Here is a 27,184-nt window from a genome sequence, read left to right on the forward strand (position 1 = left end):
GGCTACCTCCCTTGTAAGGGGGAAAAGGCCTTTGGTATATGTATGTATGAACTGCTTATATAATGTGATCAGGTTCTCCATTCTAAGGTGCTTTACATGTATGTTTGGAATCTTGTGTGGGCTGCATGGGATTTTTTCAGTAGGTGGCAAAAGGTCTTGCTACCTTGATTCTAACCCAAACAGTGGGCAAGGAACAGGGAAAGCCCTTCATTCACATGGAATTAAGATATTTTTAAAAGGGAAACAAATGAGTATAGGATGTATGCCTTGGCTGGCTAGTTCTATAAGGAAGTATAAGCCTTTTGGTATATAGATAAAATAGGTGGCAGAAATGGAGGGTAAAGAATGCTTCCCAGGTGCTTTGCGAGTCAGAAGTTATCGTATAGTGTCAAGGAGGGGGGGGTTGTGAATAAGGTGTAAGGTGATAAAGATGGGGGCAAAGGGAGTAGAGATCGAATTTGTGTTTCGAAGATTGGCCTTCCCTTTAGAGTTTGTATGTGGAAGATAATGCAGTGCAGCAGGACAGCAGGGCCTGACAGCTGGTGCTAGTTTACCCAAACTACTTCATTACATGGCAACCTCCCTTCTCAGAATACAAAGCAGAGAACATTTGGGCTATCATCCTTTCATTCAAGCACTCCTATCTTTGTACCTTACCCTGCTCCACATTCCTCATGCATCAAAGGCTTCCCTTTACCCCAATTCACCTCATTCTTGGGTTTCCTATGAAGTTTCCTCCATCCACATTTGCTCTCCACTTTTTGATAGTCTTTCCTCTTTTCATTCTTGCCACATGCCCATACCACCTCAATACTTGGTCTACCATGTTCTCTGCCACTCATTCTTGCTAAACCTACCATGTTTCTCAAACATTTCACCTCATATATTCAAACTACCCTTCTGCACTACTTAGATTCCAAGTCTGCTCCATATAGTGCTGTAGTTACAATCAACCCTTCATACAACCTTCTCTTGTATTCAACCCCAAATACCTATTTTCCATAACACTTTTCATTCTATTCATTTACTTACCTTCTTTGCTTGTATCTTGCTCCATTGCCTGACCTGAGCAGTGTTATGAAGGACAGAGATGACTTTGTCAATGTGCTGATATGGTAGGGGCATTAAGCAAGTTTTAATGTGTCCACTTGTGTGGGTACATGCACTTTTGACACAGCCAACCCCCTTGTAAGTATGAAAGTGTGAAAAGGTCTTTGGTTTAGATGCGTGTTGGAAGTTATACTGCATAAGCTACTCCATGGACAGAATGGGAGCCATCTATATAAATGGCAGATGAAATGGTGTCTTGTGACCATTGAGCCCAAGTGGGTGTTTTGGTTGGATATTGTTAGTTATTTCTATTGTGGAAACACACCTATGATTCTCAAGTCATATGGACGGGCTCATTGTGGGTATCTCAAATCCTTGAAGGGTTAGCAAATGTAAGATTTGGGTAGAAGGGTAACTTAATGCAGTAGACAGAGGTCATAGTGCAATGGATGTCTATCCACTTTCTGCGTGTATACATATTTTTCCCTGGGTATGCTGTGGAAGGCACCTGTGTGAGTGCATAGAGTTCAGATGGGTGGATTATAGATGAAGTAGGGTGGGCTTGGTATTCTTAATCAGTTATGTACAAGGGTTTCGTAGAGATTCCAGAGGTATCTCATCTTTTTTACAGAAGCATCATGCTTTTAGATGCTTGAAAGTGCAGTTCATATAATCAATATTTTGGCATCAGGTTCCAGTTTTCTCAGCATCTTTTTTCAGCTTTGTGTGAGCCACACTTTACATGAGTAAAGCACGAAAAAGCTGCCAAGAAAACGGGAACTTTGCACCGAAACGCTCCTCATGTGAACTACACTTAAGGTTGGGATTTCAAGGGAAGCAAGTGTTCAGGATGAAACTCTGAATTGGGGTCTTGTTTGACAACTGGAAGGGGAAGTGTTACCTAGTTGCTTCAGTGGAGTGTTCTTACAGCAATGTCATGTAAAAAGTAGTGTATAGGAACATATTTTGAGGTGGGAGAACATGATCTTCAGCCTGTTCGTTCACATTTACAACTTCTAAGAGCCTGGCCTGTTAAACACAATGGCATCTATATCACTCGTACTTAATCTGGTTGCCACCAGATTTTGTTCAGCTGTAGGAGAAAATTGGTTATCAAAAGGTTTAATCTTTGATACATGGGGTGGAGAAGGGGGGGGGGGGGTTGTTGATCTTTCTTGACACATACATTTTCACAAATCTGACATTTACCCAAGGATTTGCTATTTCGATTGGTTATTACTCAGGGGTAAGGCAACACCAGCAACTTTGGAAGGAAAAAGGGGCAACTCGTTATAAATGGAATATAGCAAACCTTTCAAGGTAGCTGCTGATACACAAAGTAAAAGGCAACGGCATTAGAATTTTAGGTCAATTGAAATGAATTGTATTTGTGTTAGAGCAGTATCTATGAAGTCAAGTATACTGGGAAAGTCATCAAATTTTGTTAAATTTATTGAAATGGATCACTTTCCGCTCACTAACTGACCCCGTCTTTTCCAGATGAAAGAAATGAATGTGGATACAAGCAAAATCGATTCTTATACTGCCCTGCTCAGCATGGCACAGAATGCAAAAGCAGGCAACTTTACTCTGTAGATGGTTGCCATTGTTAGGAATAATAAAATTAAGAATTTTACAAAATTATCTTCAAACTGATTTGCCTTTAATTTACCCATCACACACTACAACCACCCTTGGATCGAAAATTTATTTTAAGTCCTACATGGTCCTATAATTTATTATTGTTATTTTAGTGTATAGTTTTTGGTTACTGGACACAATTGTTAATAAAACACCACATGCAAGTTGCTTTGCAAAGGTGATTCAATAAAACATGGTTTGCAAAAGAAGCCTTTCACTTTTAATTTCCTTTTTAGCAATGATGTCACAGTTATTGATAAATGAAGGAGCAGAAGAGTTGAAAGCCAATGTGTACTTTTAGGATCACTGCATTCATAACAAGTAATGACAACAAAATACGCCTTGCATACTATGTATCTTAATTAACACCAAGGCTAAGAAGTGTAAAAATTCACAATAATAACAGCTCCAATTCCCTTCCAAAACCACTCATTACAGCACGAGATGCCAAACAATGTAACTAAATTCAGCCTAATTACAGAACATTACCTAGTGCTCTTCAATAAATATCTTGGAACAATTAACTTTTCACAATGTTGCACTATTTAACACAGCCTCCTTATATGTAATACTCAGGTTACTGGTTCTGGAATAAAAAGTCCTCTGAAAGTAATCACATGCCTGGCAACCCTGCCCAGCTCAAATAGACCAACTTTCCCTTTTTGGAATGACCAAAAAAAATTAAAGGTTAGTACAAATTCGTACCCATGAGGCATATGTGTTCGTCTCACAATATCAATCATGTGCAATGCTTCAGTATTAAATCACTTGCAAAATGAATCTAACATCTAAGAGTTGGGAGGGGGAGGAGGAGAGGTGAGGGCCATGGGGCAATGAGATGAAACAAGGGAGATGATAAAATATGGAATATGTTTGCAAAGGAAAGCATGTGACCTTTAACCTTGCTTGAACAGCTCCTTTACAGGAAACTTAGTCATTTTGGTAAAATAATGGTAAAAATCTTCTTGTCCAGTTAGTAGCAACTTTAACCTTTACTCCCATTATAAGGGAGATGTCCATCCATACTTGGCACATTATTTCTACTTTCACAAGCTGGACCAATCCCTAACCATGCAAGACAGCAAAAGTGGAAAAATGGCAAGGGTGGGGAGGGTCGGGGTTGCTGATAAATTAACATTTAAATAACAAATCAACAGATAGTTATACCAAGGGATGAAAACGAAGACTTGCCAGCTTGAGGCACCCATGTGCTTTCATACCCCAAATTCAAATGAAAAATGAGAGGACAAGGAGAGAAATAGACTGAGAGAAGATATAGAGAAATAGACATGGAGAAAATCCACATTTTAGGCTGTGCATTTAATGGCAGCATGTTCCCCTCGATCAAATTCCCTTCAGGATGCTCAGGACAAGGCCATACTGACAGCCTTACACTGCAACAAAATTGCTGCTGGCAAAGAATAGAAACCACACTTCCAGGCCCTTCTTTTCTAGGTAAAGTAATGTGTAAGTATTGAAGGAAAATAATACATTCTGTACACAAAAACTCAACAATACATTTCGAGTAAGTCCAGGACAACCAGGAACTGGAAGCAGAAGAAATAAAAAATAACAAATATATGAAAAAAGTAATAATAAAATAGAAAAAATGTATATAAACATGAATAAAACTAGTGTAGGCCCAGTATGGATGTCATAATTATCAAAATTCCATGTTGTTTTTCTTCCTGCTGGGAGAAGTGGACTAAATATGAACTCAATGTCTAATGTAGAAACATTCTAACAAGGTGAGGGGGCTTAAATGCCATAAATTAAAATACAACAGCATAAAATTCACAAACACCATCACTGGATTTTGTACTGCACGATCTAATTGAGGAACTACTTATAAAATAGGAAATTAATCCACTAATCCCTTGTACATATTGCATCAAGCTTCTGCACATCAAAATCTTTTAAGGGCAAAACTTTGTTTCCATCTTGACTAGTAGCTGTTGAAAGGAATGATTTTGGTTCAAAAGTTTTACAGAAACTGTCTATTGCATGTGGTCTCTTCACAAAAGTGGTAAAAAAGCAACAACTTGCCCACATGGGTAAGTTTTCACACGTACATATATCACTTGGGAGGCACTAGGTCTAAGTACATTTCTAACGTAATTGGCGTTGTGGGATCCTAGACAGTCAAAAGACCAGAAACTTAAAGCAAAGAATTTGTTGGAACATGTGTCTTAAAATCATGAGACAAACTAATTCCCCTAATAGCAGGTTTGTGTGTGGAATTTTCATATCACTGTATACTTCATCACCGTAAGCACCAGAAATTGTTTCTCATTGAAATATGTATGAGGCTGGTTCATAGGGATTGGTTTTATGATTATTTTTGTATATATATATTCATATTATATATATATAATTTTTTTTTTTTCACTATGACCCCGTTGTTTCTAGTGGGGTCTGTGGTCTTTGTAGAAACCATTCCACTCAAAACCCTTGAGTAGCCACAGACACGTTTGTATTTTCTTATTTTTTTTTTTTTAAGGAGGCTACAGTAGAACTCCAAGCTCTGAAAGCTTTTAGAACTACTGTTCCCCACTATAACGTACGACAATCCGAACTTATCACCACTACACCCGAAGAAAGGCCGTGGGGCTAAAGCAAGTCCAATTTAACGTCGCTGTGCAAAAGCACCTCTGGCACCACCTGGTCCACCCCGACTGTTGTCACGGCTGAAACCTTGACCACCCATCCTTGGGCCACCACCACCACGGCCACCAGGAAGGCCACCTTGCCTCATGCCACCCATACCACCACGACCGCTATTGGGACGGCCCATGTTGCTACCATCAGGTTTCGATCGAGCCTTCTTCTCTTCCACATTCAGCCTTTGGTCACCATTAAGCATGATGGGCTAGAAAAAGAAAAACAATAAATCCTTCCAATCTAAAAATTCTAACAAATTTATAATGAACTATGCCAAGACTAATCTATGAAAAGTCAACTACTTTATCCTATTAAACATATTTTGGTTAAAATCAACCGTGCTAATAGATTTAACTATTTTAAGTTGTATTTTCTTGAGTTTAAGGAAGGACTTCCTATCAACTTTATTCAACTTATAAACAAAATCATCCATGGTGAACAGAAATGTAAAAGCACTGGAGAATGCCGATAAATTCTCCAGCGCTTTTCCTTTTCTGTTCACCATGGATGATTTCGTCCATAAGTTGAATGAAGTTGATCGGAAGTCCTTCCTTAAACTCAAGAAAATACAACTCAAAATAGTAAAAATCTATTAGCGCAGTTGATTTTAACCAAAATTTTCTCCGAGAACCTGTGCCCTAGAGTTATTAATCATATCTCAAAACTACTTCTGCTAAAGCAACAACTTACTCTGGCATTTAGACACTTAGAGACGGCACTTTCATCTTCAAATGTTATGAACCCAAAGTTTGGCACAATATGACCCATTGTTTTAGGAGCCTTTGATTTTGCTGTGTTAATCCGGATGTCAACAATCTTTCCAAATCTTGAAAATTCAGCCTGGAAACCAAAATTATGTTAAAGTTAGCCAACAATAATCAATCTATTCATCAAGAGCTTTTCCCCCATATATGAGAGGTAGCCAAGTCAAAGACACATCATACCCACTCCCACCCACAACCCATTCCCCCACTCTCCTTCTTAGTTTCCCATGGATGGTGTGTCGTCCCTGTATCTCACCCACTGCACTGGGTTAACCAATGTAGCAAGACAGTACATCCACAGCAAGGCTGCTACATTTAACTGGCAACCCCTCTGTCTGTCCCCTTATGCATAAAAAAAGAAGGAGAAATCCCTTTGGGCTGCATTAAAATATAATTCACACGTAAGCAAACCCCCCATCCCTCCTTTCCCTGCATAACAATATCATATATACAGTCACTTCCCACCCTTCCCTATCACCTTCATACTCCTCTTGCTCAATGGCCCTTTCATCTCATCCCCTCAAGTTCACGCCTTCCACAACTTACTAATCTTTAGTCACTTATTATTTCTGTGCATCTAAGCCATCCCAATACTCTTTCATCAGCCTTATCTATCATCTCCTTTTCCACTCTTGTTCTCCTCCTCACTTCTCCATTCAGCCTAGTAACCCTTACCAAACTTCTCAGGCATTTCATCTCAAATACATTTAAACTTTTACTCTCTGCCTCTCATAAACACCAAGTCTCTATCCCATACAATCCTGTCAGCACAATCACCCCTTCATACAATCCTCTTTGCATCCATTCCCAGATGCCTATTTCTCATAACATTTTTTGATCCCTCCCCTAAGGCATTTATTGGTTCTCTCAATCTACAATTTACTTCCACCTCCATCCTTTTCCTGCCATATGTGACCCCAAATACCCAAAGCTCTCCACTCCCTCCAGCGTCTTTCTTTTTATACTTACTACCAACTTGCTGCCATCATCCACCCTTGTACGTCTCATCACCTTGCTTTTATCCACATTTACCTTCAACTTTCTCCTATTGCATACCTTCCCAAACTCCCTTAATCCCTTTTCTGAACATGCCATTAGCAGTGTTGGCAGCAAACAATAACTGGCTCACCTCCCACTTTCCCCCATTTTTTTTAAACCATTTCCAGTCCCATGCCTATTACCCTCGCCTTTACCTCCCGCACCACCCTATCCACGTACAAATTGAACAGCCATGGTGACATGACACATCCCTCATGCAGTCCCATCTTTACCTCAAACCTCACCATTTCCCATTCTAACAAACTCTACTACTATTGTAAAAATTCTTGACTGCTCTTAACAGCTTTCCCTCAATCCCATACATCTGTGATACCTCCCAAAGTGTCTTCCTGTCTACCCTGTCATAAGCCTTTTCCAAATTCATAAAGGCCCAAAATACATCCTTAGCACAAAAATTTAATCCACACAACCCCTGCCTTTCCTAAACCCACTTTCTCATCAATTATTCCCTCTATTCCTCTCCTAACCCTCCCATATGCCTTTCCAACTACACTCTACAAACTCATCCCTCTGAAACTACATTCACATTTGTCCCCTTTGCTCTTGTAAAGCGGAACTATACAGGAAATCCTCCAGTCTACCTTCACACGTTATAATTTACCTTATTAGCCAGTCCACTACTACTGCACCTCCTTTAGACACTATGCATAACACTCATCTAACCCAGGTGCCTTAACTTATCATTTCTAGAGGTATTTGAACCTCACCTTTCCTTATTTCTACTCCATTTTCCTCGCACATCAGTCATTTTCTTGGTGCCTTCCACTGCTACCACCAATCCCTCCCTATCCTCCATATTCAACAGCTTTTGTAAAATATCAACAATAATGCTAATAACAGCTCTTTAAAATACTAACAATAATGCATACATCAATTTATCAGCAGTTTGCTCTATGCATTACATGTAAAATCCACTCACCCTTAATTCTTCTTCACCTATGACTAGAGGAAGATTACCAACAAAAATCTGTTGGCTGTCTGGAATTCCCCTTCGCCTGTCTTCCCACTGGCCAACATTATCTGAAAGGAAAAAATAAAAAACATACATTTTTTATAACCTGAGAAGTATGGGAGATTGTAAAGAGATAAGAGTGGATGAAGAACGGGTACACTTCAAGGAAAATATGATAAATTCTGCAAAGATGGTATGTGGAATTTCTGAGGATGGGAGGGTGCATGGTGGTATGAGGATGGGGCTTACAAGGATTAGTTGTAAAATACAATTAGGGAAGCATATGAGAGGTGCAGACAGAAAAAAGATGCAAAATGTAAGGTGAGGGAGTATAAGCGGAGAAATGTAAAATGGATAAGGAGTTTGACAGAATATTGAACAGAACAATACATCTAGAAGGAACTGAAAAGAATGAGACAGGAGTATATCGGAGGAAAAATTCAGGACAGACTAACAGAAGTTAATGGAAGTGAAAGCAGTACAAGGAAGACGGGTAACATTTAATGAATTTGTTGAATGTAAATGCGAGGCAGATTGTGGTAGTGGGAATGCCGGGAATATGACTGGGGGAGAAGAAAATGACGGCTATGGAAGAGGGGAAAAATAAATAAATAAAATAAAATAAATAAATAGATCAATAAAATACATACATACCAAGGGCTTTTTCCCCCCATACAAGGAAGGTAGTCAATGTCAAAAGGCATAATTCCACTCCCACCCATTTCATTCCCACCCACTCCACTCCCTCATTGATGAAAACTGGCAAGGTGCCTAGATGTTTAGGGGAGTGCCTGATGAGGGGAGGAACAATTAGAACTGATTGGCCAGTAAGGTTGTTTAATGTGTGCCTATGGGTGGGGAATATACCAGAGGACTGATGGAGTGCAAGTATAGCTCCACTGTGTAAAAAAAAGAACCAACATAAATGTAGGCTTTAGAGGGATCAGTCTTAATTGTTGTTGGAAAAATATGTGGACGGTTGTTAAATATTATTTAGGAGGGGAACAGTGGGAGTAACTGGGGAACAGTGTTGGTTCTGGGAAGTAAGAAAATAAAAATCTTGCAGCAAGACAGACAGAAGTTTTTGGCAAATTGTAAGGAAGTCTTTTGGGCTTAGATTTAGTGAAGACATAACTGGGTTGAAGGAATTGGATAGCTTTAGATACTTGGGGGCACATGTGGTGGGAAAGGGAGGAGTGAGATGGAGGTATATTGTTGACAGAAGCAAGGAAGTGCCTCAGGGTATTAAAAAGTGTAATGGGAAATAGACACTTAGGAATGGATGCTAAGGAGACTGTATGAAGGGGTGATTATGCCAACAGCAATGTATGGGTCAGATACATGGAGCATATGAGAGGAAGTGATGAATTTAAATGCGAGATCAAATGTCTGAGAAGGGGTTATAAGGTTGGACAGGGTGAGAAACAAGATGAGGAGAGTGGGGTGGAAAAGGTGACTGGATAAAGGGTTGACAAGAGTATTGGAGTGGTTTGGTCACATGGCAAGAATGAGTGAAGAGAGATTAGTTAAAGAAGTGTTGAAGGCAGAGGTGGATGGAGGGAAAACTAAGGATGAGATGGATGGATGGGGTACATGGGGCATTGAACAAGAAGGGAATGTCTGTTGAGGAAGGAAGGGAGAAGGCAAAAATTAGGGGTGCGTGAAGAACAGCTGCACCCCGAAGGGATCTCTCTCAAATCTTTTTTTTTTTTTTTTTTTTTCATGAGGGTAAAGAGAGGGAGGTCACCAATTAGATGAAGTGGCCTAACTGTGTCTTGCCACATTGCTTCCAACTCTGGGTGATGGGCAAGATGCAGGGATGACCCATCATCCCGAAGCCAAGATGAGATGGAGGGAGGGGTAGTGAATGGGGGTGAAATGGGTGGAGGGGAATAATGCCTTTTGACTTTGGCTACTTCCCTTGTATGGGAAAAAAGCCCTTGGTACATGTATGTATAACAGGGATGACATGAAGGTATTGTGGAACATGTTGCAGATGTAAGAAACTGGGGGAAGGCTATTGAGGACAGTAGTTTATTTATTTTTTATTTATTTCTATTTTTTTCTCACAACATTAGAGCTGTTAGGGTAGGGAATGGAATGCAACTGGTTTGATATGATGGTGGGGCTGTACCTGGGTCACCAAGGTTGTTCAACATGGTCATGGATGGGCGATACAGGAGGTAAATGCAAGGATGATGGGCAAAGGTTTGGAGCTGGTGAACAAGAACAAAAGGAAGTGGGAGGTGCTGTGGGTGTGCTGTCTCTTGCTGCATTGCTTCTGACCCAGGGCAGTGGGCGAGAATCAGGGATGACCTGTCATCCAGGAGTCAAGAGAAGAGGGAGGTAGGGAGGGGTGATTATGGGAGTGGAGTGGAATTATGCCTTTTAACTTTGGCTACCTCCCTTGTAAGGGGGAAAAAGCCCTTGATATATTATCATCATTATATATATATATATATATATATACATATATGTATACATATATATGTGTATCTATGTACATACATATATATATATATATGTGTGTGTGTGTGTGTACATGTATATATGTACATATATATATATATATATATATGTATATATACATTAATGCCTATTGTCTGTTTGTGTACATTTATACAAGTAAAACGTACCCATATCAGAAGCATCTTCAGAACCAGGCCTTGCCGATCTATCCCTTGGGCCTTGCGGTCTTCCTTGGGGATTCCTTGTTGGCCTCTGTCCCATATTGCCACCTGAAGTTTGGGTCTGGCTTGGCTGAGTGTTTCCAGTTGGAACTGCACTTCTCTGTGGTGGTGTTTCCTTTGTTTCTTGTCGAGTCTACAATGGAATACAATCTCCCAGATTAACCAGTGAAGATAAATTTACACCATTCAATGAATATTTTCCTTATATGGGGGAAAAACCCTTTGTATATAGACAGAACAAACATTATACTCTTAGGCTCTCTTGGGCATAAACTTACAAAAATCATGGTACAAACCTCGGTACTGTGCGCTGGTGGTTGAGTATGAGTTGGTGGAGCAGCAGCAGCAGCTGGTACTGCTGCTGGGGCTGGAGCCGCAGCAGAATTGTAACCAGAACTTTTAAACAAATTCGCAAAAGTCTTAGGTTCATTGGAGACTGGTTGAGGCTGGGGTTGGGTCTGTGGCTGGGGATCTGGCTGAGCAGGTTCAGGATCTGGTGTCTTTTCTTTCACAGGAACCTGTGGCTCATCCCAACTGCTGTTCTCTGTGCTTGACCATCCCTCTGGGTTGCTGCCAGTCCAGCCAAGATCCTCCTAAAATAATTATATTCAAAAAGATAGCTTGGTTACATGTCCTGAGTATCTTCATTAATATACATACATATACCAAAGGCTTTTTTTCCCTTACACAGGAGGTAGCCAAAAAGAAAAAGGCATAGAAACCACTCCCACTCATTCTATCCCCTAGATACGCCACTACCCTCCACCCTCTTCCCTCCCTCACATCTTGGCACCTCCTGGATGACGGGTCATCCCTGCATCCTGTCCACTGCCCTGGGTCAGAAGCAGTGTTGCACGATGCAGCACATCCACAGCAAGGCCACTTCATTAACAAAAGGCACTAATTGCTATATACAAATATAAAAGCATTGGACTGCCTCTGCAGCATGGAACCCAGAATTGACGAAAAATATATAAACAACATAGCACATTAAAAATAACAATTCTATCTACCTATATATATCAAGGACTTTCTTCTCCTTACAAGGGAGGTAGTCTAGTCAAAGGACATGTACCCATTCCCATTTTAGCTCCTTGTGGATGAAGGCTCCATGTCTCCCACCCACTAACCTTGGTCAGACAATGCAGCAAGATTCAGTACATCCCCAGCAAGGCCGCTTTACTTAACAACAACCCCTCTCTGTACCCTCGTGCGGAAAGTTGAGAAGACGAGGAGAAATCCCTTCAGGCTGTGCCAAAATATTCACACACAACTCCCTACTCTTTCCCATCCCCCCACCCACTCCTCCCTCCCTTGCATCACAATATCATCAATACACAGCCTTCTCCCTTGCTTAACAGACATTCCCCTCTTGCTCAATGTTCCATTCACCCCATCCATCTCATCTTCAATTGTACCCTGAAGTTCAATCTATCCACTTCTGCCTTCCACACACCTTTTACTATTTCTTCAATCATTCTTTCCATATGTTCAAACCATCCCAATACTTTTATCATCCCTATCTCCCATTTCCTTTTCCACCACCACTCTCCTCCTCACCTCATTTCTCTCTCTATCCAACCTAGTAGTCCCTACCATACTTCTAGAACATTTAATCTGAAACACGTTTAAACTACTCCTCTGTATCCTTAAATTCCAAGTCTCTGGCCCATACACTGCCAATACCACAACCACCCCCTTCGTTAGTCTCCTCTTAGCATCCATTCTTAAATGCCTATTTCTCATAACACTTTTTAATCCCCCAAGGCATTTACTTGCTTATCTCAATCTACAGTTTACTTCCACGACCATTCTTCCCTCTCCTGGCCCATGCAACCCCAAATACCTATAACTAGAGTAATAATTAGCTGTGTTAACCCAACCCTAATATAACATCCACACGAAACAAAAATTCTTCTATACAGCAGCAGCAGCAGCACACGAAAATAAAAGGTATGCAATTAAAACCATGAACCCATATATCCAACCATCCTTCACACTATCACATAAGCAACACCAATTGAATACGCAACTTCAACAATCTGTCACCTGTACATTGACTAACCCACAAATTCCATACTACCACTCTCCATTAACCATTAAACCAATCATGAAACCCATCCAAATACAACCCAAATGAGCTTAACTATATAGTCAATAACCCAGCAATGAAACAGCATAACCACAATAGGCTTGCCCCAGAGGCAACCACCATACAATCCTACATTGGGTATGGAATGGGGGTGCATACCCATGCTGGCCAACTCCTTTACTAGGGGGAAGAAGTCTTTTGGTGTAAACAAATCTATACACCAAATGGCCTCTTTCTCCTTATAAGGATGGTAGCCAGACAAGACATGTATCCAGACATGATCAATCTTAAAAATGTTGTCCCACCTTCCCACTTAAAAAATCTGTAACAAGCAAACCATATCTATCAAGGCTTTATCCTCACATGTTTATTTTGATATTCTTGGTCTTCCATCTACCTCTACCATACTCTTTGTTTATTCTTTCCAAATGCCCAAACCATCCCTGTAATCTCTAATGAACCCTATCTAACAGCTCCATTTACAACCCTGTTCTCTGCCTTGCCTCATTTCTCACTGTCCTTATAACCCTAACCATACTTCTCAGGTACATTCAAATTTCCCTTTTCTGCCTCCCTTATATTCCAAAACTGCCCTACAATAGTATAAATACAACACAAGAATAAGGATAAAAAAAAATAAAAAAAATAAAAAAAATTAATATACATATATCAATGGCTTTTTCACCCTTACAAGGGAGGTAGCCAAAAAACAATGGCATAAAATCCACTCCCACCTATTCCAACCCCACATACTCCTCTCTCATTCAACCTCCTCCCTTCCTCTTATTGTAACTCCTGGATGACTGATCTTGCCCACTGCCCTGGGTCAGTGAATGAATACAAGAAAATATGTGTTGCACGGACTTGATGGGGATGTGCTGTGTCTTGCTATGTTGCTTCTGACCCAGGGCAGTGGGCAAGATGCAGGGATGACCGATCATCCAGGAGAAGCCAAGATAAGCAGGAGGGAGGGAGGGGGGTGAATGGGCATTGAGTATGTGGGGATGGTATGGGTGGGAGTGGATTTTATGTCTTTTCTTTGGGGGTTACCTCCCTTGTACGGGGAAAAAGTCATTGGTGTATGTATATGTTGATATAACACACAAAACTTAGACCTTTCCATATGTATACTATAACATCAAGAAATGATAAGTTGTGGTTATACTCAATCTCACAAGTGATTTCAATATGGATTGAGCCATTCATTAGCAAAGTTCACGTTAAAAGCAGTCAATATACACATATCCTGTTAATTGGTGAATGCTTAGTAAAATACATGTGTACCAAAGGTATTTTCCCCTTTGTAAAGTTCGGGAGAGGGGTGGTCCTGTCAAAAGCACATACTGCTCGAGTTAAAGGCAATTCTGTGAGGAACTGCTTCCATAACCTGGCCTAACTGCCGGAGCTGGTTCCCACTGCTTCACATGGTGACCCCTCACTCTTATCTTTTGCATTCTTTCCTTCTCGAGACCTTCCACATGCATCCATCATTCCCTTCACCCCATCTGTCCATCCATCTTTCTTGGTCCTTCCCTCACAGCTAGCTTTTCTTAATTCTTTCCATAAGCCTAAACCCCATGGCTACCTGGCAGCTCTTTCCACCCCACTGGGTGCCACATTTCCTTTTCCTGTTATGTGATTTTCATCATCAGTGGCACACCCTCAGTTGAGATTGTATTAATTCTATACCATTCTGATTACCTAACAGAGGATGAAACAAAACTCGAGCAACTAACCGGTTCAGCCTTTTCTGGTGTTGTGGGTACTGGGGGTGCCGTTTCTGCTGGAGTGGGTGCTGGAGGTGTGGGTGAAGGTGCGCTAGCTGGTGTAACAGGGGCAACAACTGTGGGAGTAGATACTGGAACTGGGGCAGGTGGTGTTACAACAGGAGCTGGCTGGGCAACAGCTGGAGGAGTAGGCTCTGGTTCCGGAGGATGGGCAGTTCCGTTGATTGCAGTGGGTGCAGATGGAGTGTAGACTTCTGTGGCAGGTGGTGGTTCCACTTCCTCTTCTACTTCACTTCCACCCTCCTCTCCACCCTCTTCATCAATGAAAACCTAAATCATGATATCAAACATGTGTTAGTAAAATCTAAATGGAAAGTCTTGAAAGGAAATAAATTATTTACATTCAAGGAAAATTACTGAAAATAGCTTCTTCATACCTCATCTTGATAACGGAAGATGTCATTGTGGACATAATATTTCTTGGGTGTTTGTGGTGCTAGAACGAATGTCTGCATGAAACGCCGCATTGGCATTCCATTGTTTGACAACTCTCCAGTTACCTGAAACATAAAGTCCCGTAAAAATAACCACCTTCCACGAGTCACATTACATATATTACAATAAAAACTATAAAACTTGTCATTAACAATTACAAACCTGGACGACAACTCCTTCCGACAGTGTAGCATGGGCATCCACCATGCGTATCTTGGCATGACAATCCCTGAAGTTGAGGCTGACAATTTTCTTGTGGATGTCTGACTGGCCGATTATTGGATCACTCATGGAATTTTGACCCCCATGCATGAAGGAAGAATTGTGGCTATAGAAACTGAAAGTTACAAATATTTCATCAATACATTAGGCAACAACTTTTGAAAAATATATGTTTCACTTTCTTCAATATCTAATATTACTAATTTAGGGATGGAATGGGTGGGAATGATTTTATGCCTTTTTCTTTTTGGTTACCTCCCTTTCAAGGGGGAAAAAGCCTTGGTATATGTATGTATATACTAATCTATTACCTATTCTATTACTATTATTATTATTAATAAAATTATCTAATGTTACTGCATGAGGGGACAGAGGGGGGGGCTGCAGATTAAATGAAGCGGCCTTCCTGTGGATGTGATGCATCTTGCTACATTGCTTCTGACCCGGGGCAATGGGTGAGATGCACAGATGACCCATCATCCAGGAGGAGCCAAGATGAGATGGAAGGAGGGAGGGGTGATCAATGGGGGTGGAATGGGTGGGAGTGGAATCGAGTTTTGACTTTGGCTATCTTCCTTATATGGGGAAAAAAACCTTGAAACACGTACGTATGTGATATTACCAACTCCTGGGTTTAATTCTCATGTTTCTGGCTACTTATGAGGCAAGTTTCCAAAATGCAGATTAGAAGAAAACACAGAGCAGAAGATAGGGTCAAGGGGATGAATCTTCAGTTGTAATGAAGTTGCTGGGTTACAGAACTTTTTGTTTGAAGCTGGGTATGATAAAGTGGGAAGTAGGAGACGAACTCCCACCACATGCACACACAGAAAAATAGAGAGAATGTCTTCTGGCAAAAGGAACTCACCGGTGGAGGTGCATGGGGGCCTTGTTGAGCACCGTGTAGTACTGGCGCACAAACTCGAGGCCGACACACTGCGGGGACGGAGTTTCCATGACCATTCTCTGATACGCAGCTGCTGTAATTCATATATTTGTGCTTCAATTTGGAGTCAACACTAGGATATATTGAAGAAAATCTTAATAAAAAATAAAGCAGAATACATGACCCACAGTAAAGAAGTGCACACCTAAACAATGTTGCAATAGAAAGTTAAATTAATTTTGTAAATTATGATAAATCGTAATTATTTTATTGGTGGAAATCAATAATAATAAAGTTGCTAAAAGTGATACAATAATGACAACTCGGACATCAGCGATCTTTGAAATGCCAGGTTTGTTTTTATTTACTCTGGAAGAACTAACGTTAAGTCTAACAATTGGTCAAGTCTAACCTAACCTCCAATGGGGTATGCATTTAGCATCCTTAAGAGGTCATCAGGATCATCATAGACAGGGATTGATGGGACTGTACGAGACTGGACAGATGACATATATGGCGTCTCATAGCTTACATCACAGTTCTGTTCGATAGTGTATCACTTTTAGCCATTTTTTTGTCATTATTTTCCAACAAAACAGATTTTACATTTATATCCTTAAATTCATCAACTTGGTAATCAATTTTGCATTGATATCATGTGCACTTCCAAGTAATACCCACCCACCAATTCACTCTGAAAAGATTTTGTGCTGTTGGGAGCAAGAACAGAATAGATAGCGATTTCCTTGCTTCTGAGAATCCTGTCACAGATTTACTGATAACTAGTCAAACGTCCACTGGTCCAGTGTGTTGGGTCATAAAACACCACCGAGTAGTGAAAAGGAGCAGGCAACTGCAACCATGTTACAGCTGCTAAACCAACCACATAACTACTTTCGTTAGTATGACCTGGCCACCGGGTATAGGCATTACAATGACTAGCTTTACACAACAATGACCAAAGTATAGTCGCTTTATAAATCAACACACAGCAATGAGGCACACACAAACTGATGGGGTAAAAAATGAATAAAAGTTAACCTGCCATAATGCAAGAGGGAAAAAAAAATAAATAATGAAAAAAATAAAAAAATAAATAAATAAATAGCCATAAATAATTAAAATACTTTATATAGTAAAATAAATACCATCACTAAGAAATAATGCAGTATTTGTAAGCCTTTCCCCAAAATACCCAATTCTAGAACACAGGGACAATCTCCATGATATGCAAGATAAAACCACTTCTTCAAAACCAGTTTCACACCCCCAATTCCACAAACCAGAAAGATAACTTGAGATATGAGAGATAAAACCAGATAATGCCACCCCTCCCTTTTCCAATGAACAAGTAACAAATGCAAAAACAAAATTATAAAACCAATGAGAGGACTAACAAGACAGCAATTTTACAATGGGCAAGCAATACACAAATGCAGAATTCTATAAACATGGAAAATAGTCCCAATCCTCCAATTGAGAGAAAAAATAAAAAAAATAAAAAGACCATATCTGAATTGTTGACACGTAAAAGAAACCGAAAAAGAGGACCAAGAAAAAGTAGACGAGGAGAAAGAGGGGGCAGAAAAGGGGAGAATGGAGAGGAAGTGGAGGAGGCGGCGGCTGTGGCAGAAGATACGATGATAATAAAAAAAATATATAAAAAAACTCAACCCAACTAACCTAACATTGTAGTATAAGAAGATTGAGCGTTTGGTTATGGTGGCTCTTTTGGATTGTAAACCCACTCTTGCTTGCTACAATTTTCTAAATTTCACTTTTATATTCTAATTATTGGCTTGTGAAGTACAATCAAATTTCTACATTCACAACTCAAATTATTGGCTGGCCTTTTCCTTTTTTCTACAAATGACGATAACTGACTAGGGTTTCTCAATTTCACTGTTTTTTTCAAACAAGATAACTGGAAGCTAATTTTTTAAAGAATTCAGAAATATCCATATCTTTTTAACATTTTTTTTTATATAAAATCATATATAGATCAGTACAACTTACATCTACAAACAATTGTCACAAATTACTCCTTATAACTGAATTTGACGGCATCAAACAGCCTTCCCCCTTACCAAAATATTAACCAACCATCTTACTGCCAAACAGCAATAATGAAAATGTGGTCCTGATATTTTGAATGTTGAGGTTGGATTTGACTTTTCGATAACATATAAAGTTTTAGCGACATCAGTGATGCCTAAACAAGTGAAAAGGAAAAAGCTTATAGACCAAAATATATAAAATACAATCTCAAGTTACAAATAAAAGCTTGCTGAATAGTAACTTAGCCTAACCTAACTTAATCCAACTTAATCTCATTGTCGCATTAGCCCATTGCAAGCATATAATCATATCTTCTGATTGTGTTTATTTTGGTCTGCTTTGGCTTTTGTCACTTTCATTTCTATTTCTTATATCAATTAAGTATCGCTGCTGGCACCAGAAACTTTTGATGTCACCAAAATATCAAACCAGTCTGTCTACCGCATACACAATATTCATTCCACCCATTCATGATGCACACAATGTCCATTGCATGATATTTGCTCTATATGTGTGCCAGGGAATCTTAGATTAGTTTCTCAGTTGTGATTAAACAACAGCTGCCTCTTGTTGAACAATCCATGTGGGTCAGAACAGGATTTAACATGTTAACATCAGCCAAAATTACAAGATCCCCATCACTTTGGCAGTTTCCAGAGAAACAGAAGTTGGAAATATGGGCCATGTAATTTATTCCTGGCAGTCATTACAGATAATTATCACCATTGCGGGCTTGGGAGGGGGGGGGGGGTCAACACCTAATTAATGGCAATTGGATACAATCCATCTGTTGCCCAAGTCTCTCTTGCAGGATGCATGCCCATAGGTCACTTAAGGAAGAAATACTATTGTTGTTTGGGGGATTGTTGGTATAGGACAGTATACAATACGGTGTTCAGTGTTTTTTGTGTGGTGGTAACCTCAAGGAAAGTTTGTGTGGCCAGGCTTATTCTACGTTGATTCTGCCGATTGGCAATACACATAATTATCCACTAAACACTTGCTGGCCTTTTCCACTGCCAAAAAATATAATTCTGTGGTGAAAACAGATCTCGCTGATCACTTTAAAAATATTACTTCATAAAAACTAACATGTCTTACATTATAATGCAAACTTTCCAAAATTCCTGATTAGTTTTCACTTTCAAACACTGTAAAATACCTATTTCAACTATAAACACTGAAGTGATGGTAACCTCAAGGAAAGTTTGTATGGCCAGGCTTATTCTATGTTGATTCTGCCGATTGGCAATACACAAAGATAATTATCAACTAAATACTCGCTGGCCTTTTCCACTGCCAAAAAATATAATTCTGTAGTGAAAACAGATCATCGTGCTGATCACTTTAAAAAAATTACTTCATACAAACTAATATGTCTTACATTATATATGTCTTGCATTATAATGCAAACTTTCCAAAATTCCTGAATAGTTTTAACCTTCAAATACTATAAAATACCCATTTCAACTATAAACACTGAAGTGTATACAATTGATTTTAGCCTAATAATGTTACATATACAATAGATATGGTTTCATTAGGTTGTATGAAAATAACCATAAAGCTCAATTCAAAACTAAAATTCTATCTTAACTCTGGCCGTGAAAAATTTAGTTTCTTCTTAAACATGCAAGTATTCCAAACCAAACATCCCAAACCCAGTTTTTGTTTCATTACTACAGGCATGTAGTAAGCCTATCTAGGTTTTCACATCAGATAAGATAGTTCCAGGTCTATTGAACACCTACTTACTACTTGCTCTTTTATATTTACTCCGCTCTCAAAACCGAGATCAATCTACAAACATGCAAAAAGATTACCTCAGAAAATACTCGTACATCTTTCCTTTCAATACAAAGCCATCCGATTTCCTACTTCATCTGATAATTTGTAAATTCCAACAACTCAAAAATTGAGCAAAATCTACCCATATTGTAGAATCTAGAACCGAATTTCTTTATAATATAAAGATATAAATACTTCACACACAAAAGCCTATACATAAATCTGTAAGCTTTTAAATATATCATAGAAAGGTTTACTGAAGAATTAAAGAATTACAACCTGGAAAACTGAACCTAAACCCATCGACTTAATTATTGATTACAAGTCAATTACTCCTACCAACACTAACTACGAAATGTGCCTAGCTCCCTGATGCTGTACAGCTGGTTGTGGTGGCCCAAAAGATGGTCCTACGACGAGGTTTGGTACTCTGGCTCTTCTCCAATACCACACTGTAAACAAAGACCCACTTCCCCACCGCCATCTCAACCATAACACTTCATAGGTGTTTCGCCCACTCCTGCCTGTCCATAACTCAACCTACAACCCACAGCATAATAGATCCATTGTTAAAAATCACAAAAATGACTGAAAAGTGCCAAATAATAGCTTTACAGAGGGCCGGATTAAGGTATGGGACCAGCACTGCAGCTCGACACCACGACACCAATTTCTATTATCCTGTGGCCCACCTCCATCCCCTGTCGCATTTAACTTTTTCACCCTGTGCTAAAATGCTTATGGGTTCATTCATGCCTGTGTCCAGGTCTGGGGTTTTAAGAAGCTAACATTAACATGAAATTTGCCGAAGATGGGTTGGGTATAGTTCACTTGACACATCGTTTCAACGACATAAACACCGGTAACATGTTCCACCTTTACTGACACTCAAGGCCTACTTATTCACATATTATTTACTGGTTTTAACACGAAATCTTATCACATCCAATGGTACGTTAAAAATCCTCGATTAACTTACGTACTTTCTGGAGAAAAGATGTTAAAACTGATTGATGTGACGTACTCAGCCTCAGTAATATGGCGGTACTTAGTAGTGTTGCGCAGATGGTTTACCATGCGGTACGTACTGCGCTCGTGCATTTTGGGAACGAGATCGCATTCTTCCCACTCCCGCGAAATTTAAAATAGAACTTGGTTTTTGATTCACGCCTCTACAATTATACTGCGTACAAGGGTAGTAACTTTAATCAACGCATGATGTGAAGTAGATAAAATTTCAGATATGTAGAAACTGGGAATGTATATTTATATATGACAAAATTAGTTATAATTTAAATCCAATTATGTACACTTACTTGATAGTAACACAGGATATGAGTCTTGCTCGTGAATGATCGTCTTTTTCACTTATCAAACTTTGCTTTATCTGTCTCGACTGTTTCTTTATCTTACGAAATCCACAAATGAATGTCTTTGTGTGGAAAATATACTTCTTAAGGTCCTCTGAACAATTGTTTTTTCAAGTATCTTGCTGTCATCTCGATATCATTTCGCTTCATCCTAATAGATCTTCCCTATCATTTCACCACACTTCTCTTAGTTCTAAAAACAAATGTGGCCTTTTCTCTTATTCTTCTTCAGTATGAGGAGTTTCAATTTCTCTTGTGCGATCTTTTGTTTAGGCTCGAAATGATTTTTGTTGCCACCCTTCGTATTCTCTCCATTTTTCTTACATCTCTCCTTTATTGACGGGGTACTCCACTGTTGTATATTCCAGTGTAGAGAACATATGATTTTTCAGTCTTCGCTAATTTAATTAAAAATTGTCCTTAAGTTCACCTCTTTTTTCGGGTGACAATTTACTCAAGACTAAGACCCCTTTCTCAATTTCCTAATGTATATGCCTATCGATCTCTGTGGCATCCTCTTCTTACTTGTTCATTTCCTTTCTTTTGTATTATTTTTTTTAATTGAATCGCATTCCATTCTCCAGCTTTAAATAAACAGTCTAAAATATTCCTTTATTGTTTATTATTCAACTTCAGTAATAAAAATAATGTGGTACTGACATGGTAAGAAACATAAATGTTAAAATAGAAACAAAAATGATAGGTCAAGATTTTATTGAAGTGCAATAAACTCATACTGATATGACTGAAAAATACCTACAGTTACTGTTTTGTTGAATGGATTAAAAAAAACTGTCTGGATTAGGCATAAACTAGATATGATTTTGAGTCACAGGGGCTTAACAAAATTTAAGATATTCTGAAGGGCTTCTGTGTATCCTTTTTTCTAGTGTGCACTGTACATTTTGAAATTAATCATATAGATTGTTAAGTATAGTTTTAGAAATGGTTTCATGCACAAATAAATAATACAATACGCCTATAAGTAGAGTGTGTGTTTAGGTTTATTTTTAATACAAAAAAATAAGATCTACAAAATAACCGATACTCATCTTGTCTAAATCCGATTAAAAAAAATGAAAGTTAATGAAAGAATTATATTTTCCTACTTCTTGATCTCCTGCTAGTTTATGATTTTCCCTTTCTTTGAGTTCTGACAATAATTGTATTCTGGGTGAAGCTCACACTTTCAAAATTTATGCAAGGCTCGATTTCATGATTCCACAATCACTCTAAGCCCAAAATGTGTCAACATTGAGAAAGGTAATCCAAACACTTGCGTGTGGTTTGCTGTACGACATTTCCACGGCCGTCCTGACGAGATGCACGTAACCAGTCTCCAAACTCGTCACTTATTCTTGTCAAAAAATGAGGATTGGGCGACAATCAAGGAATCGCTTGGCTACATTGTCGTATTCGGTTGTCCCTTCTCGATGCTGGGATTTGGGTTGGGAAGGGGTACTATTCCATCACACTAGAAATTGCAGATCTTGGCACAGAATGCAAAAACACACACACTAGAGCAAAGAAGAGAAAAAGAAAATCTACTGGCCATTTACAGGATCATGAAAGGCATGGAAGTCCTTGACAGAGAAGATTTATTAAAGTTGGAAAAAGGAAAACAAGAGGGCATGAAAAGAAACTCAAAAAGGATAGTTATAGAAGAGATCTGAAAAAAAAGTTTTCCACTCAGTGGTGTGCTTTTGGAACAAATTGGACGAAACTATTATGTGCAAAAACCATATAAGAATTTTAGAACAAAGTAGATGCTAAAAGATACAAAGACTGGTCACTACGAGCATAGCTCATGGAAGCCTTGACAGAGAAGATTTTTTAAAGTGGGATAAAGGAAATAAAAGAGGACATGAAAAGAAACTCAAAAAGGATTGTTATAGAAGAGATCTGAAAAAGTTTCCTACTCAGTGGTGGCGTTTGGAATAAATTGGACGAAACAATAGTATATGGAAAAACCATACAAGAATTTAAGAACAAACTAGATGCTGAAAGATACAAAGACGGGTTCTACGAGCCCTTCCCGTATAATACAACTGGGTAAACACACACACACACACACACACACACACACATATATATATATATATATATATATATATATATATTATATGTGTGTGTGTGTATAATGTATATATATATATATATATATATGTGTGTGTGTGTGTGTGTGTGTGTGTGTGTAATACTCTCAACTTATGCATATCATAGGTGCACATGGTCTAGCCTCTGAGCTCCCGCACATCAAGGTGAACAGCCAGGAAACGAAATCCGATATAATATGTCTAAACATGGACAAAAGTCGAGGACAAAATCCAGAGTGAATCAGTGAACTAGAAACTGCCACCTGTAGAGAAGCGACAGAAGAGTAAATGGAGAAGTGGTATCGATCCTCAAAACGAGAAATATTGGTCAGACAAATGCACTCAGACAACGAGACAGTGGCCATCAAGAATATTATATACTTACGAATAAAATGGAAACAATCACATATATGAGGGATGATGTATTACAACGAAACTGAGGACAAAGGAAGACTGTGTAATGTATCTGCTTAGTCAGGTACCGAGGAAATGTGTCACGTAAGGACAGATTTTACGTCCACAAGTTTCCATTGTATAGTATAGAATCCCATTACACTCATTTTGATAATTTCTCGAGGGCTCGATAAGCATATCTGAAGTCTTACATTGTTATGATTCTTGACATCTTCAACAGTTTTCTCGACATAATTATCCTTATCCTACTCTCATAAGAACATTACTTAATATTTTTCCCATTATATAGTTCCAGGCAGCACGACTCATCTGTATATTCTCCAGTGTCTAACATAACATCGCACCATTTCTCGACATCGGATGCTCTCCAAGAAACTCCTTAGCAGCTGTCAGAGTTTTACACTGGGGTGTATCCCACAGTTCTGGGGGTCCTCATGGGCAGCAAACACTTCGAATCTATTGGAGACTGCCACCGGATACTTCTGGGCACACACATCATCCCTGAGCTCCGACAGATGAAATTCTGGTGAATTGCATCTTAATATTATCCGGGACTTGTAATGCAGCCTCATTTTTGAAAACCATAGAACTCAGCACTCTGGTAACCCCTGGAACTCCGTAAGATTCCTCAGCGTGGACTAAAAACTATGTGATAAAACTCCTTTGCCACACCCCCGACACTGCTATACCAAGTCCATCGATGTGGCTCTAATCTCTAGAACCAGGAACCAGCAATCCTCAACCTTCTGGAATTTGTAAAATTAAGAGAAAAATATTAGTGACCCTGGTTCCAGGGCTATGGGGACCATTGCTTATTTCATAACCAACCATGTCGATACCAGTAACCGCATTGGAGTCACCCAAAACAACAAGTGTGTTTTGTGGCAAGCAATTATCGATTATTCAATCAAATTTGGCATATCTCCTCTTTAAGTTCACAATTGTCTTTAAGAACATATATTCCAATAAGAGAGGTGAAACCTAAGGTGTGTTTCATCCTCACAAATATCATACATTTCATCGTTCGAGGTAACCCCCATAGTGGCAGGCAGCTGCTCCCGCGAGGTGAGCCCCATTAATGTGGCCTGACCAGTAAAAGGTGGTGCAATTGTCGCTACTGATTTCACCACTGCACGGTTTTCTCACCTCAGAGAGAGTCGCTGTATTTAGTCCAAGCCTCATTCACTCTTCCGATAAATAAAGTAATCTATCATTCCAGAGAGGGACTGTTCCAGATGTCCACACGATAAACTTGCCGAAAGTTCACCCCGGGTCCGCATAGTGAATTTAATGTATTTGACGGAAATGTGATACATCACAATCCTACCAGAACAAAACAACTAACTTATCTCACACAATCCATAACATTAGCAGTTCTCCTTTCACTTAAAAAAATAATCATCCACATCTCAACGTTCGGTTCCCTGATGGTATCGGGCGTTTAAGTCTTCTAGTGGAAAATGGAGGTTAACTGGGGAAATGTTGGTGGGGATTACGCCGGGGTGGTGGGTCGCAGTATTTACCTATTAACCTAGTTGTATTTTGCGGGAAGGGGAGCTATGCTCGTGGTGTCCCGCCTTTGTATCTCGCAGTGTCTAGTTTGCTTTTAAACTCATGAATGGTTTTTGCGCATACTATTTCATTATCCAGTTTGTTCCAAGTGTCCAATACTCTATGTGGAAAACTGTTTTTCTTCAGTTCTCTTCTATAGCTATGTTTTTTATTTTCTTTCCATGTCCTCTCGTGTTTTTCTTGTCCCAGTTTAGTAAGTCCTCTCTATCAAGTATATCTGTGCCTTTCATGATTCTGTAGATGGTCAGTAGGTCACCTCTCTCTCTACTTTGCTCCAGCGTCGGTAACTCCAATTTAGCCAATCTCTCCTCATATGATAGGTTTGCAAGTGCAGGTGCCATTTTTGTTGCTGCTCTCTGGATTCTTTCTATTTTCTTTATATTCTTTTTGGTGTTTCTGCATATGTGACTTCAGGTTCACCAATCATGAATCTCGCTCGGAATCGGGTCTCTCATGAGCTAAATTGTACTGAATCTTGAAAGCTGAGGGTTTCGTGCTCATAGCGATATGATGTGCAACGTGAAGAAGACCCTATGTTTTCTTAACCACAGTTTGCGCATAAGGCAGGATATGGACCTGGGGAATCTTGCGCGGGAACGGTGCATTGTACATATTTGCCTATAGTTCCTTTTAGATTGTTGTTTTGCAATTGTAAGGAGATGTGTTGTTTTATAAATGGTCAATTATAGTTTTGTAAGGAGACGTAAATTCTAGTGGTGGTTGTGATTTAAGGGTGGCCTGGGTCTAAGGTTTTCATAACCAGAGGTACCCAGAACAGGGTACTGAAGAAGTAATCTCGCTGATTTCACAGTGGCCTTACAAACAGCTAGACAGTCACCCTGGTTAGGCCATCATGGTCTGTATGGATATGGAGAAGATACTCGACACAGCCTGGAACAAGGATCTTAGGTATAAATGGCAAAACTGCTTCGACTTTACTCTGTCTTTTATATGATTGCCCTGCAAGTCCTTGGGCGACAGAGCAATAAAAATGATTTTGCGGGGATGCCTGTCTTGATTTTTATGTACCTGAGGTTGGAGTGCCCCAAGGATTTCTCTTTGCCCCAGCTTTGTGCAACATATACACGAATGGCCTTCCAAAGACGGCTTCCTCGCACGACTAAACCAGTACCTCCTCATATGCGGCCGGTACAAGCCGCATACAAAAACAAAAGCTTTACACATAGTGTAAAACATACCTGACAGAGCACACGCATGGGGAAAGCGACGTATAAAGACCTATGAATTTTTATGCAAATTTTGTCTACTGTTCATGCATCAAAACCGAGAGAAACAATCACGGAAACACCTTTAGAAATAAACAACATTGACCCCAGTGAAGTGTTTTGCCGGTGTACTGGGAAACACACTGGACAATAGCCTGACCTGGACACAATACTTTTGCTCAATCGTTTCAAAACCACACCTTTGTCCACAAAACATCAACTGGACCTAGTGCTGGTCAGGTCAGTACTGTATCAATCTTTGAGGTTGAGCCCATAATTACTCTTCTCAAATTTTTAACGTTGACTGCCATTCCATAACGAACTGGAAATAAAGCGACTTGATATTTTTCTGAATCACTTCACCACACTGCAAACAAACAAAAATGCACTCTAAACGTCTTGGCAGGCGCTGAGCACGAAC

At 39.4% G+C, this 27,184-nt stretch overlaps 2 protein-coding genes across 6 annotated transcripts in view; one reads left to right on the top strand and one right to left on the bottom strand.

The window, feature by feature from the left end:
• Positions 1–2,900, top strand: part of Cog2 (conserved oligomeric Golgi complex subunit 2) — a 15,446-nt gene extending 12,546 nt beyond the window's left edge. The window contains exon 13 of the mRNA XM_076209633.1: positions 2,551–2,900. Within this exon, the coding sequence (XP_076065748.1) occupies positions 2,551–2,646 (96 nt within the window). The 3' untranslated portion in view covers positions 2,647–2,900. The remainder of the gene's footprint in view (positions 1–2,550) is intronic.
• On the bottom strand, positions 2,889–21,180 carry rin (ras GTPase-activating protein-binding protein 2). Of its 5 annotated transcripts, none has more exons than XM_076209636.1 (10): positions 21,065–21,180; positions 16,222–16,333; positions 15,294–15,468; positions 15,074–15,196; positions 14,646–14,966; positions 11,114–11,410; positions 10,764–10,950; positions 8,095–8,195; positions 6,043–6,192; positions 2,889–5,560 (listed from the first exon to the last, which is right to left on the bottom strand). In XM_076209636.1, the coding sequence occupies exons 2-10, from the start codon at positions 16,314–16,316 to the stop codon at positions 5,318–5,320; spliced, it is 1,692 nt and encodes a 563-aa protein (XP_076065751.1). In that variant the 5' UTR covers positions 16,317–16,333; positions 21,065–21,180; the 3' UTR covers positions 2,889–5,317. The 5 variants fall into 5 exon arrangements, with proteins under 5 accessions (XP_076065751.1, XP_076065753.1, XP_076065752.1 ...); XM_076209638.1 differs by having other exon boundaries at positions 16,222–16,330; positions 21,065–21,167; XM_076209637.1 differs by having other exon boundaries at positions 21,069–21,161.
• Between the last annotated feature and the right edge of the window lie 6,004 nt (positions 21,181–27,184).

Source organism: Oratosquilla oratoria, chromosome 26 (genome assembly GCF_046742065.1).
Source record: "Oratosquilla oratoria isolate Oo_2021 chromosome 26, ASM4674206v1, whole genome shotgun sequence".
NCBI lineage: Eukaryota > Metazoa > Arthropoda > Malacostraca > Stomatopoda > Squillidae > Oratosquilla > Oratosquilla oratoria.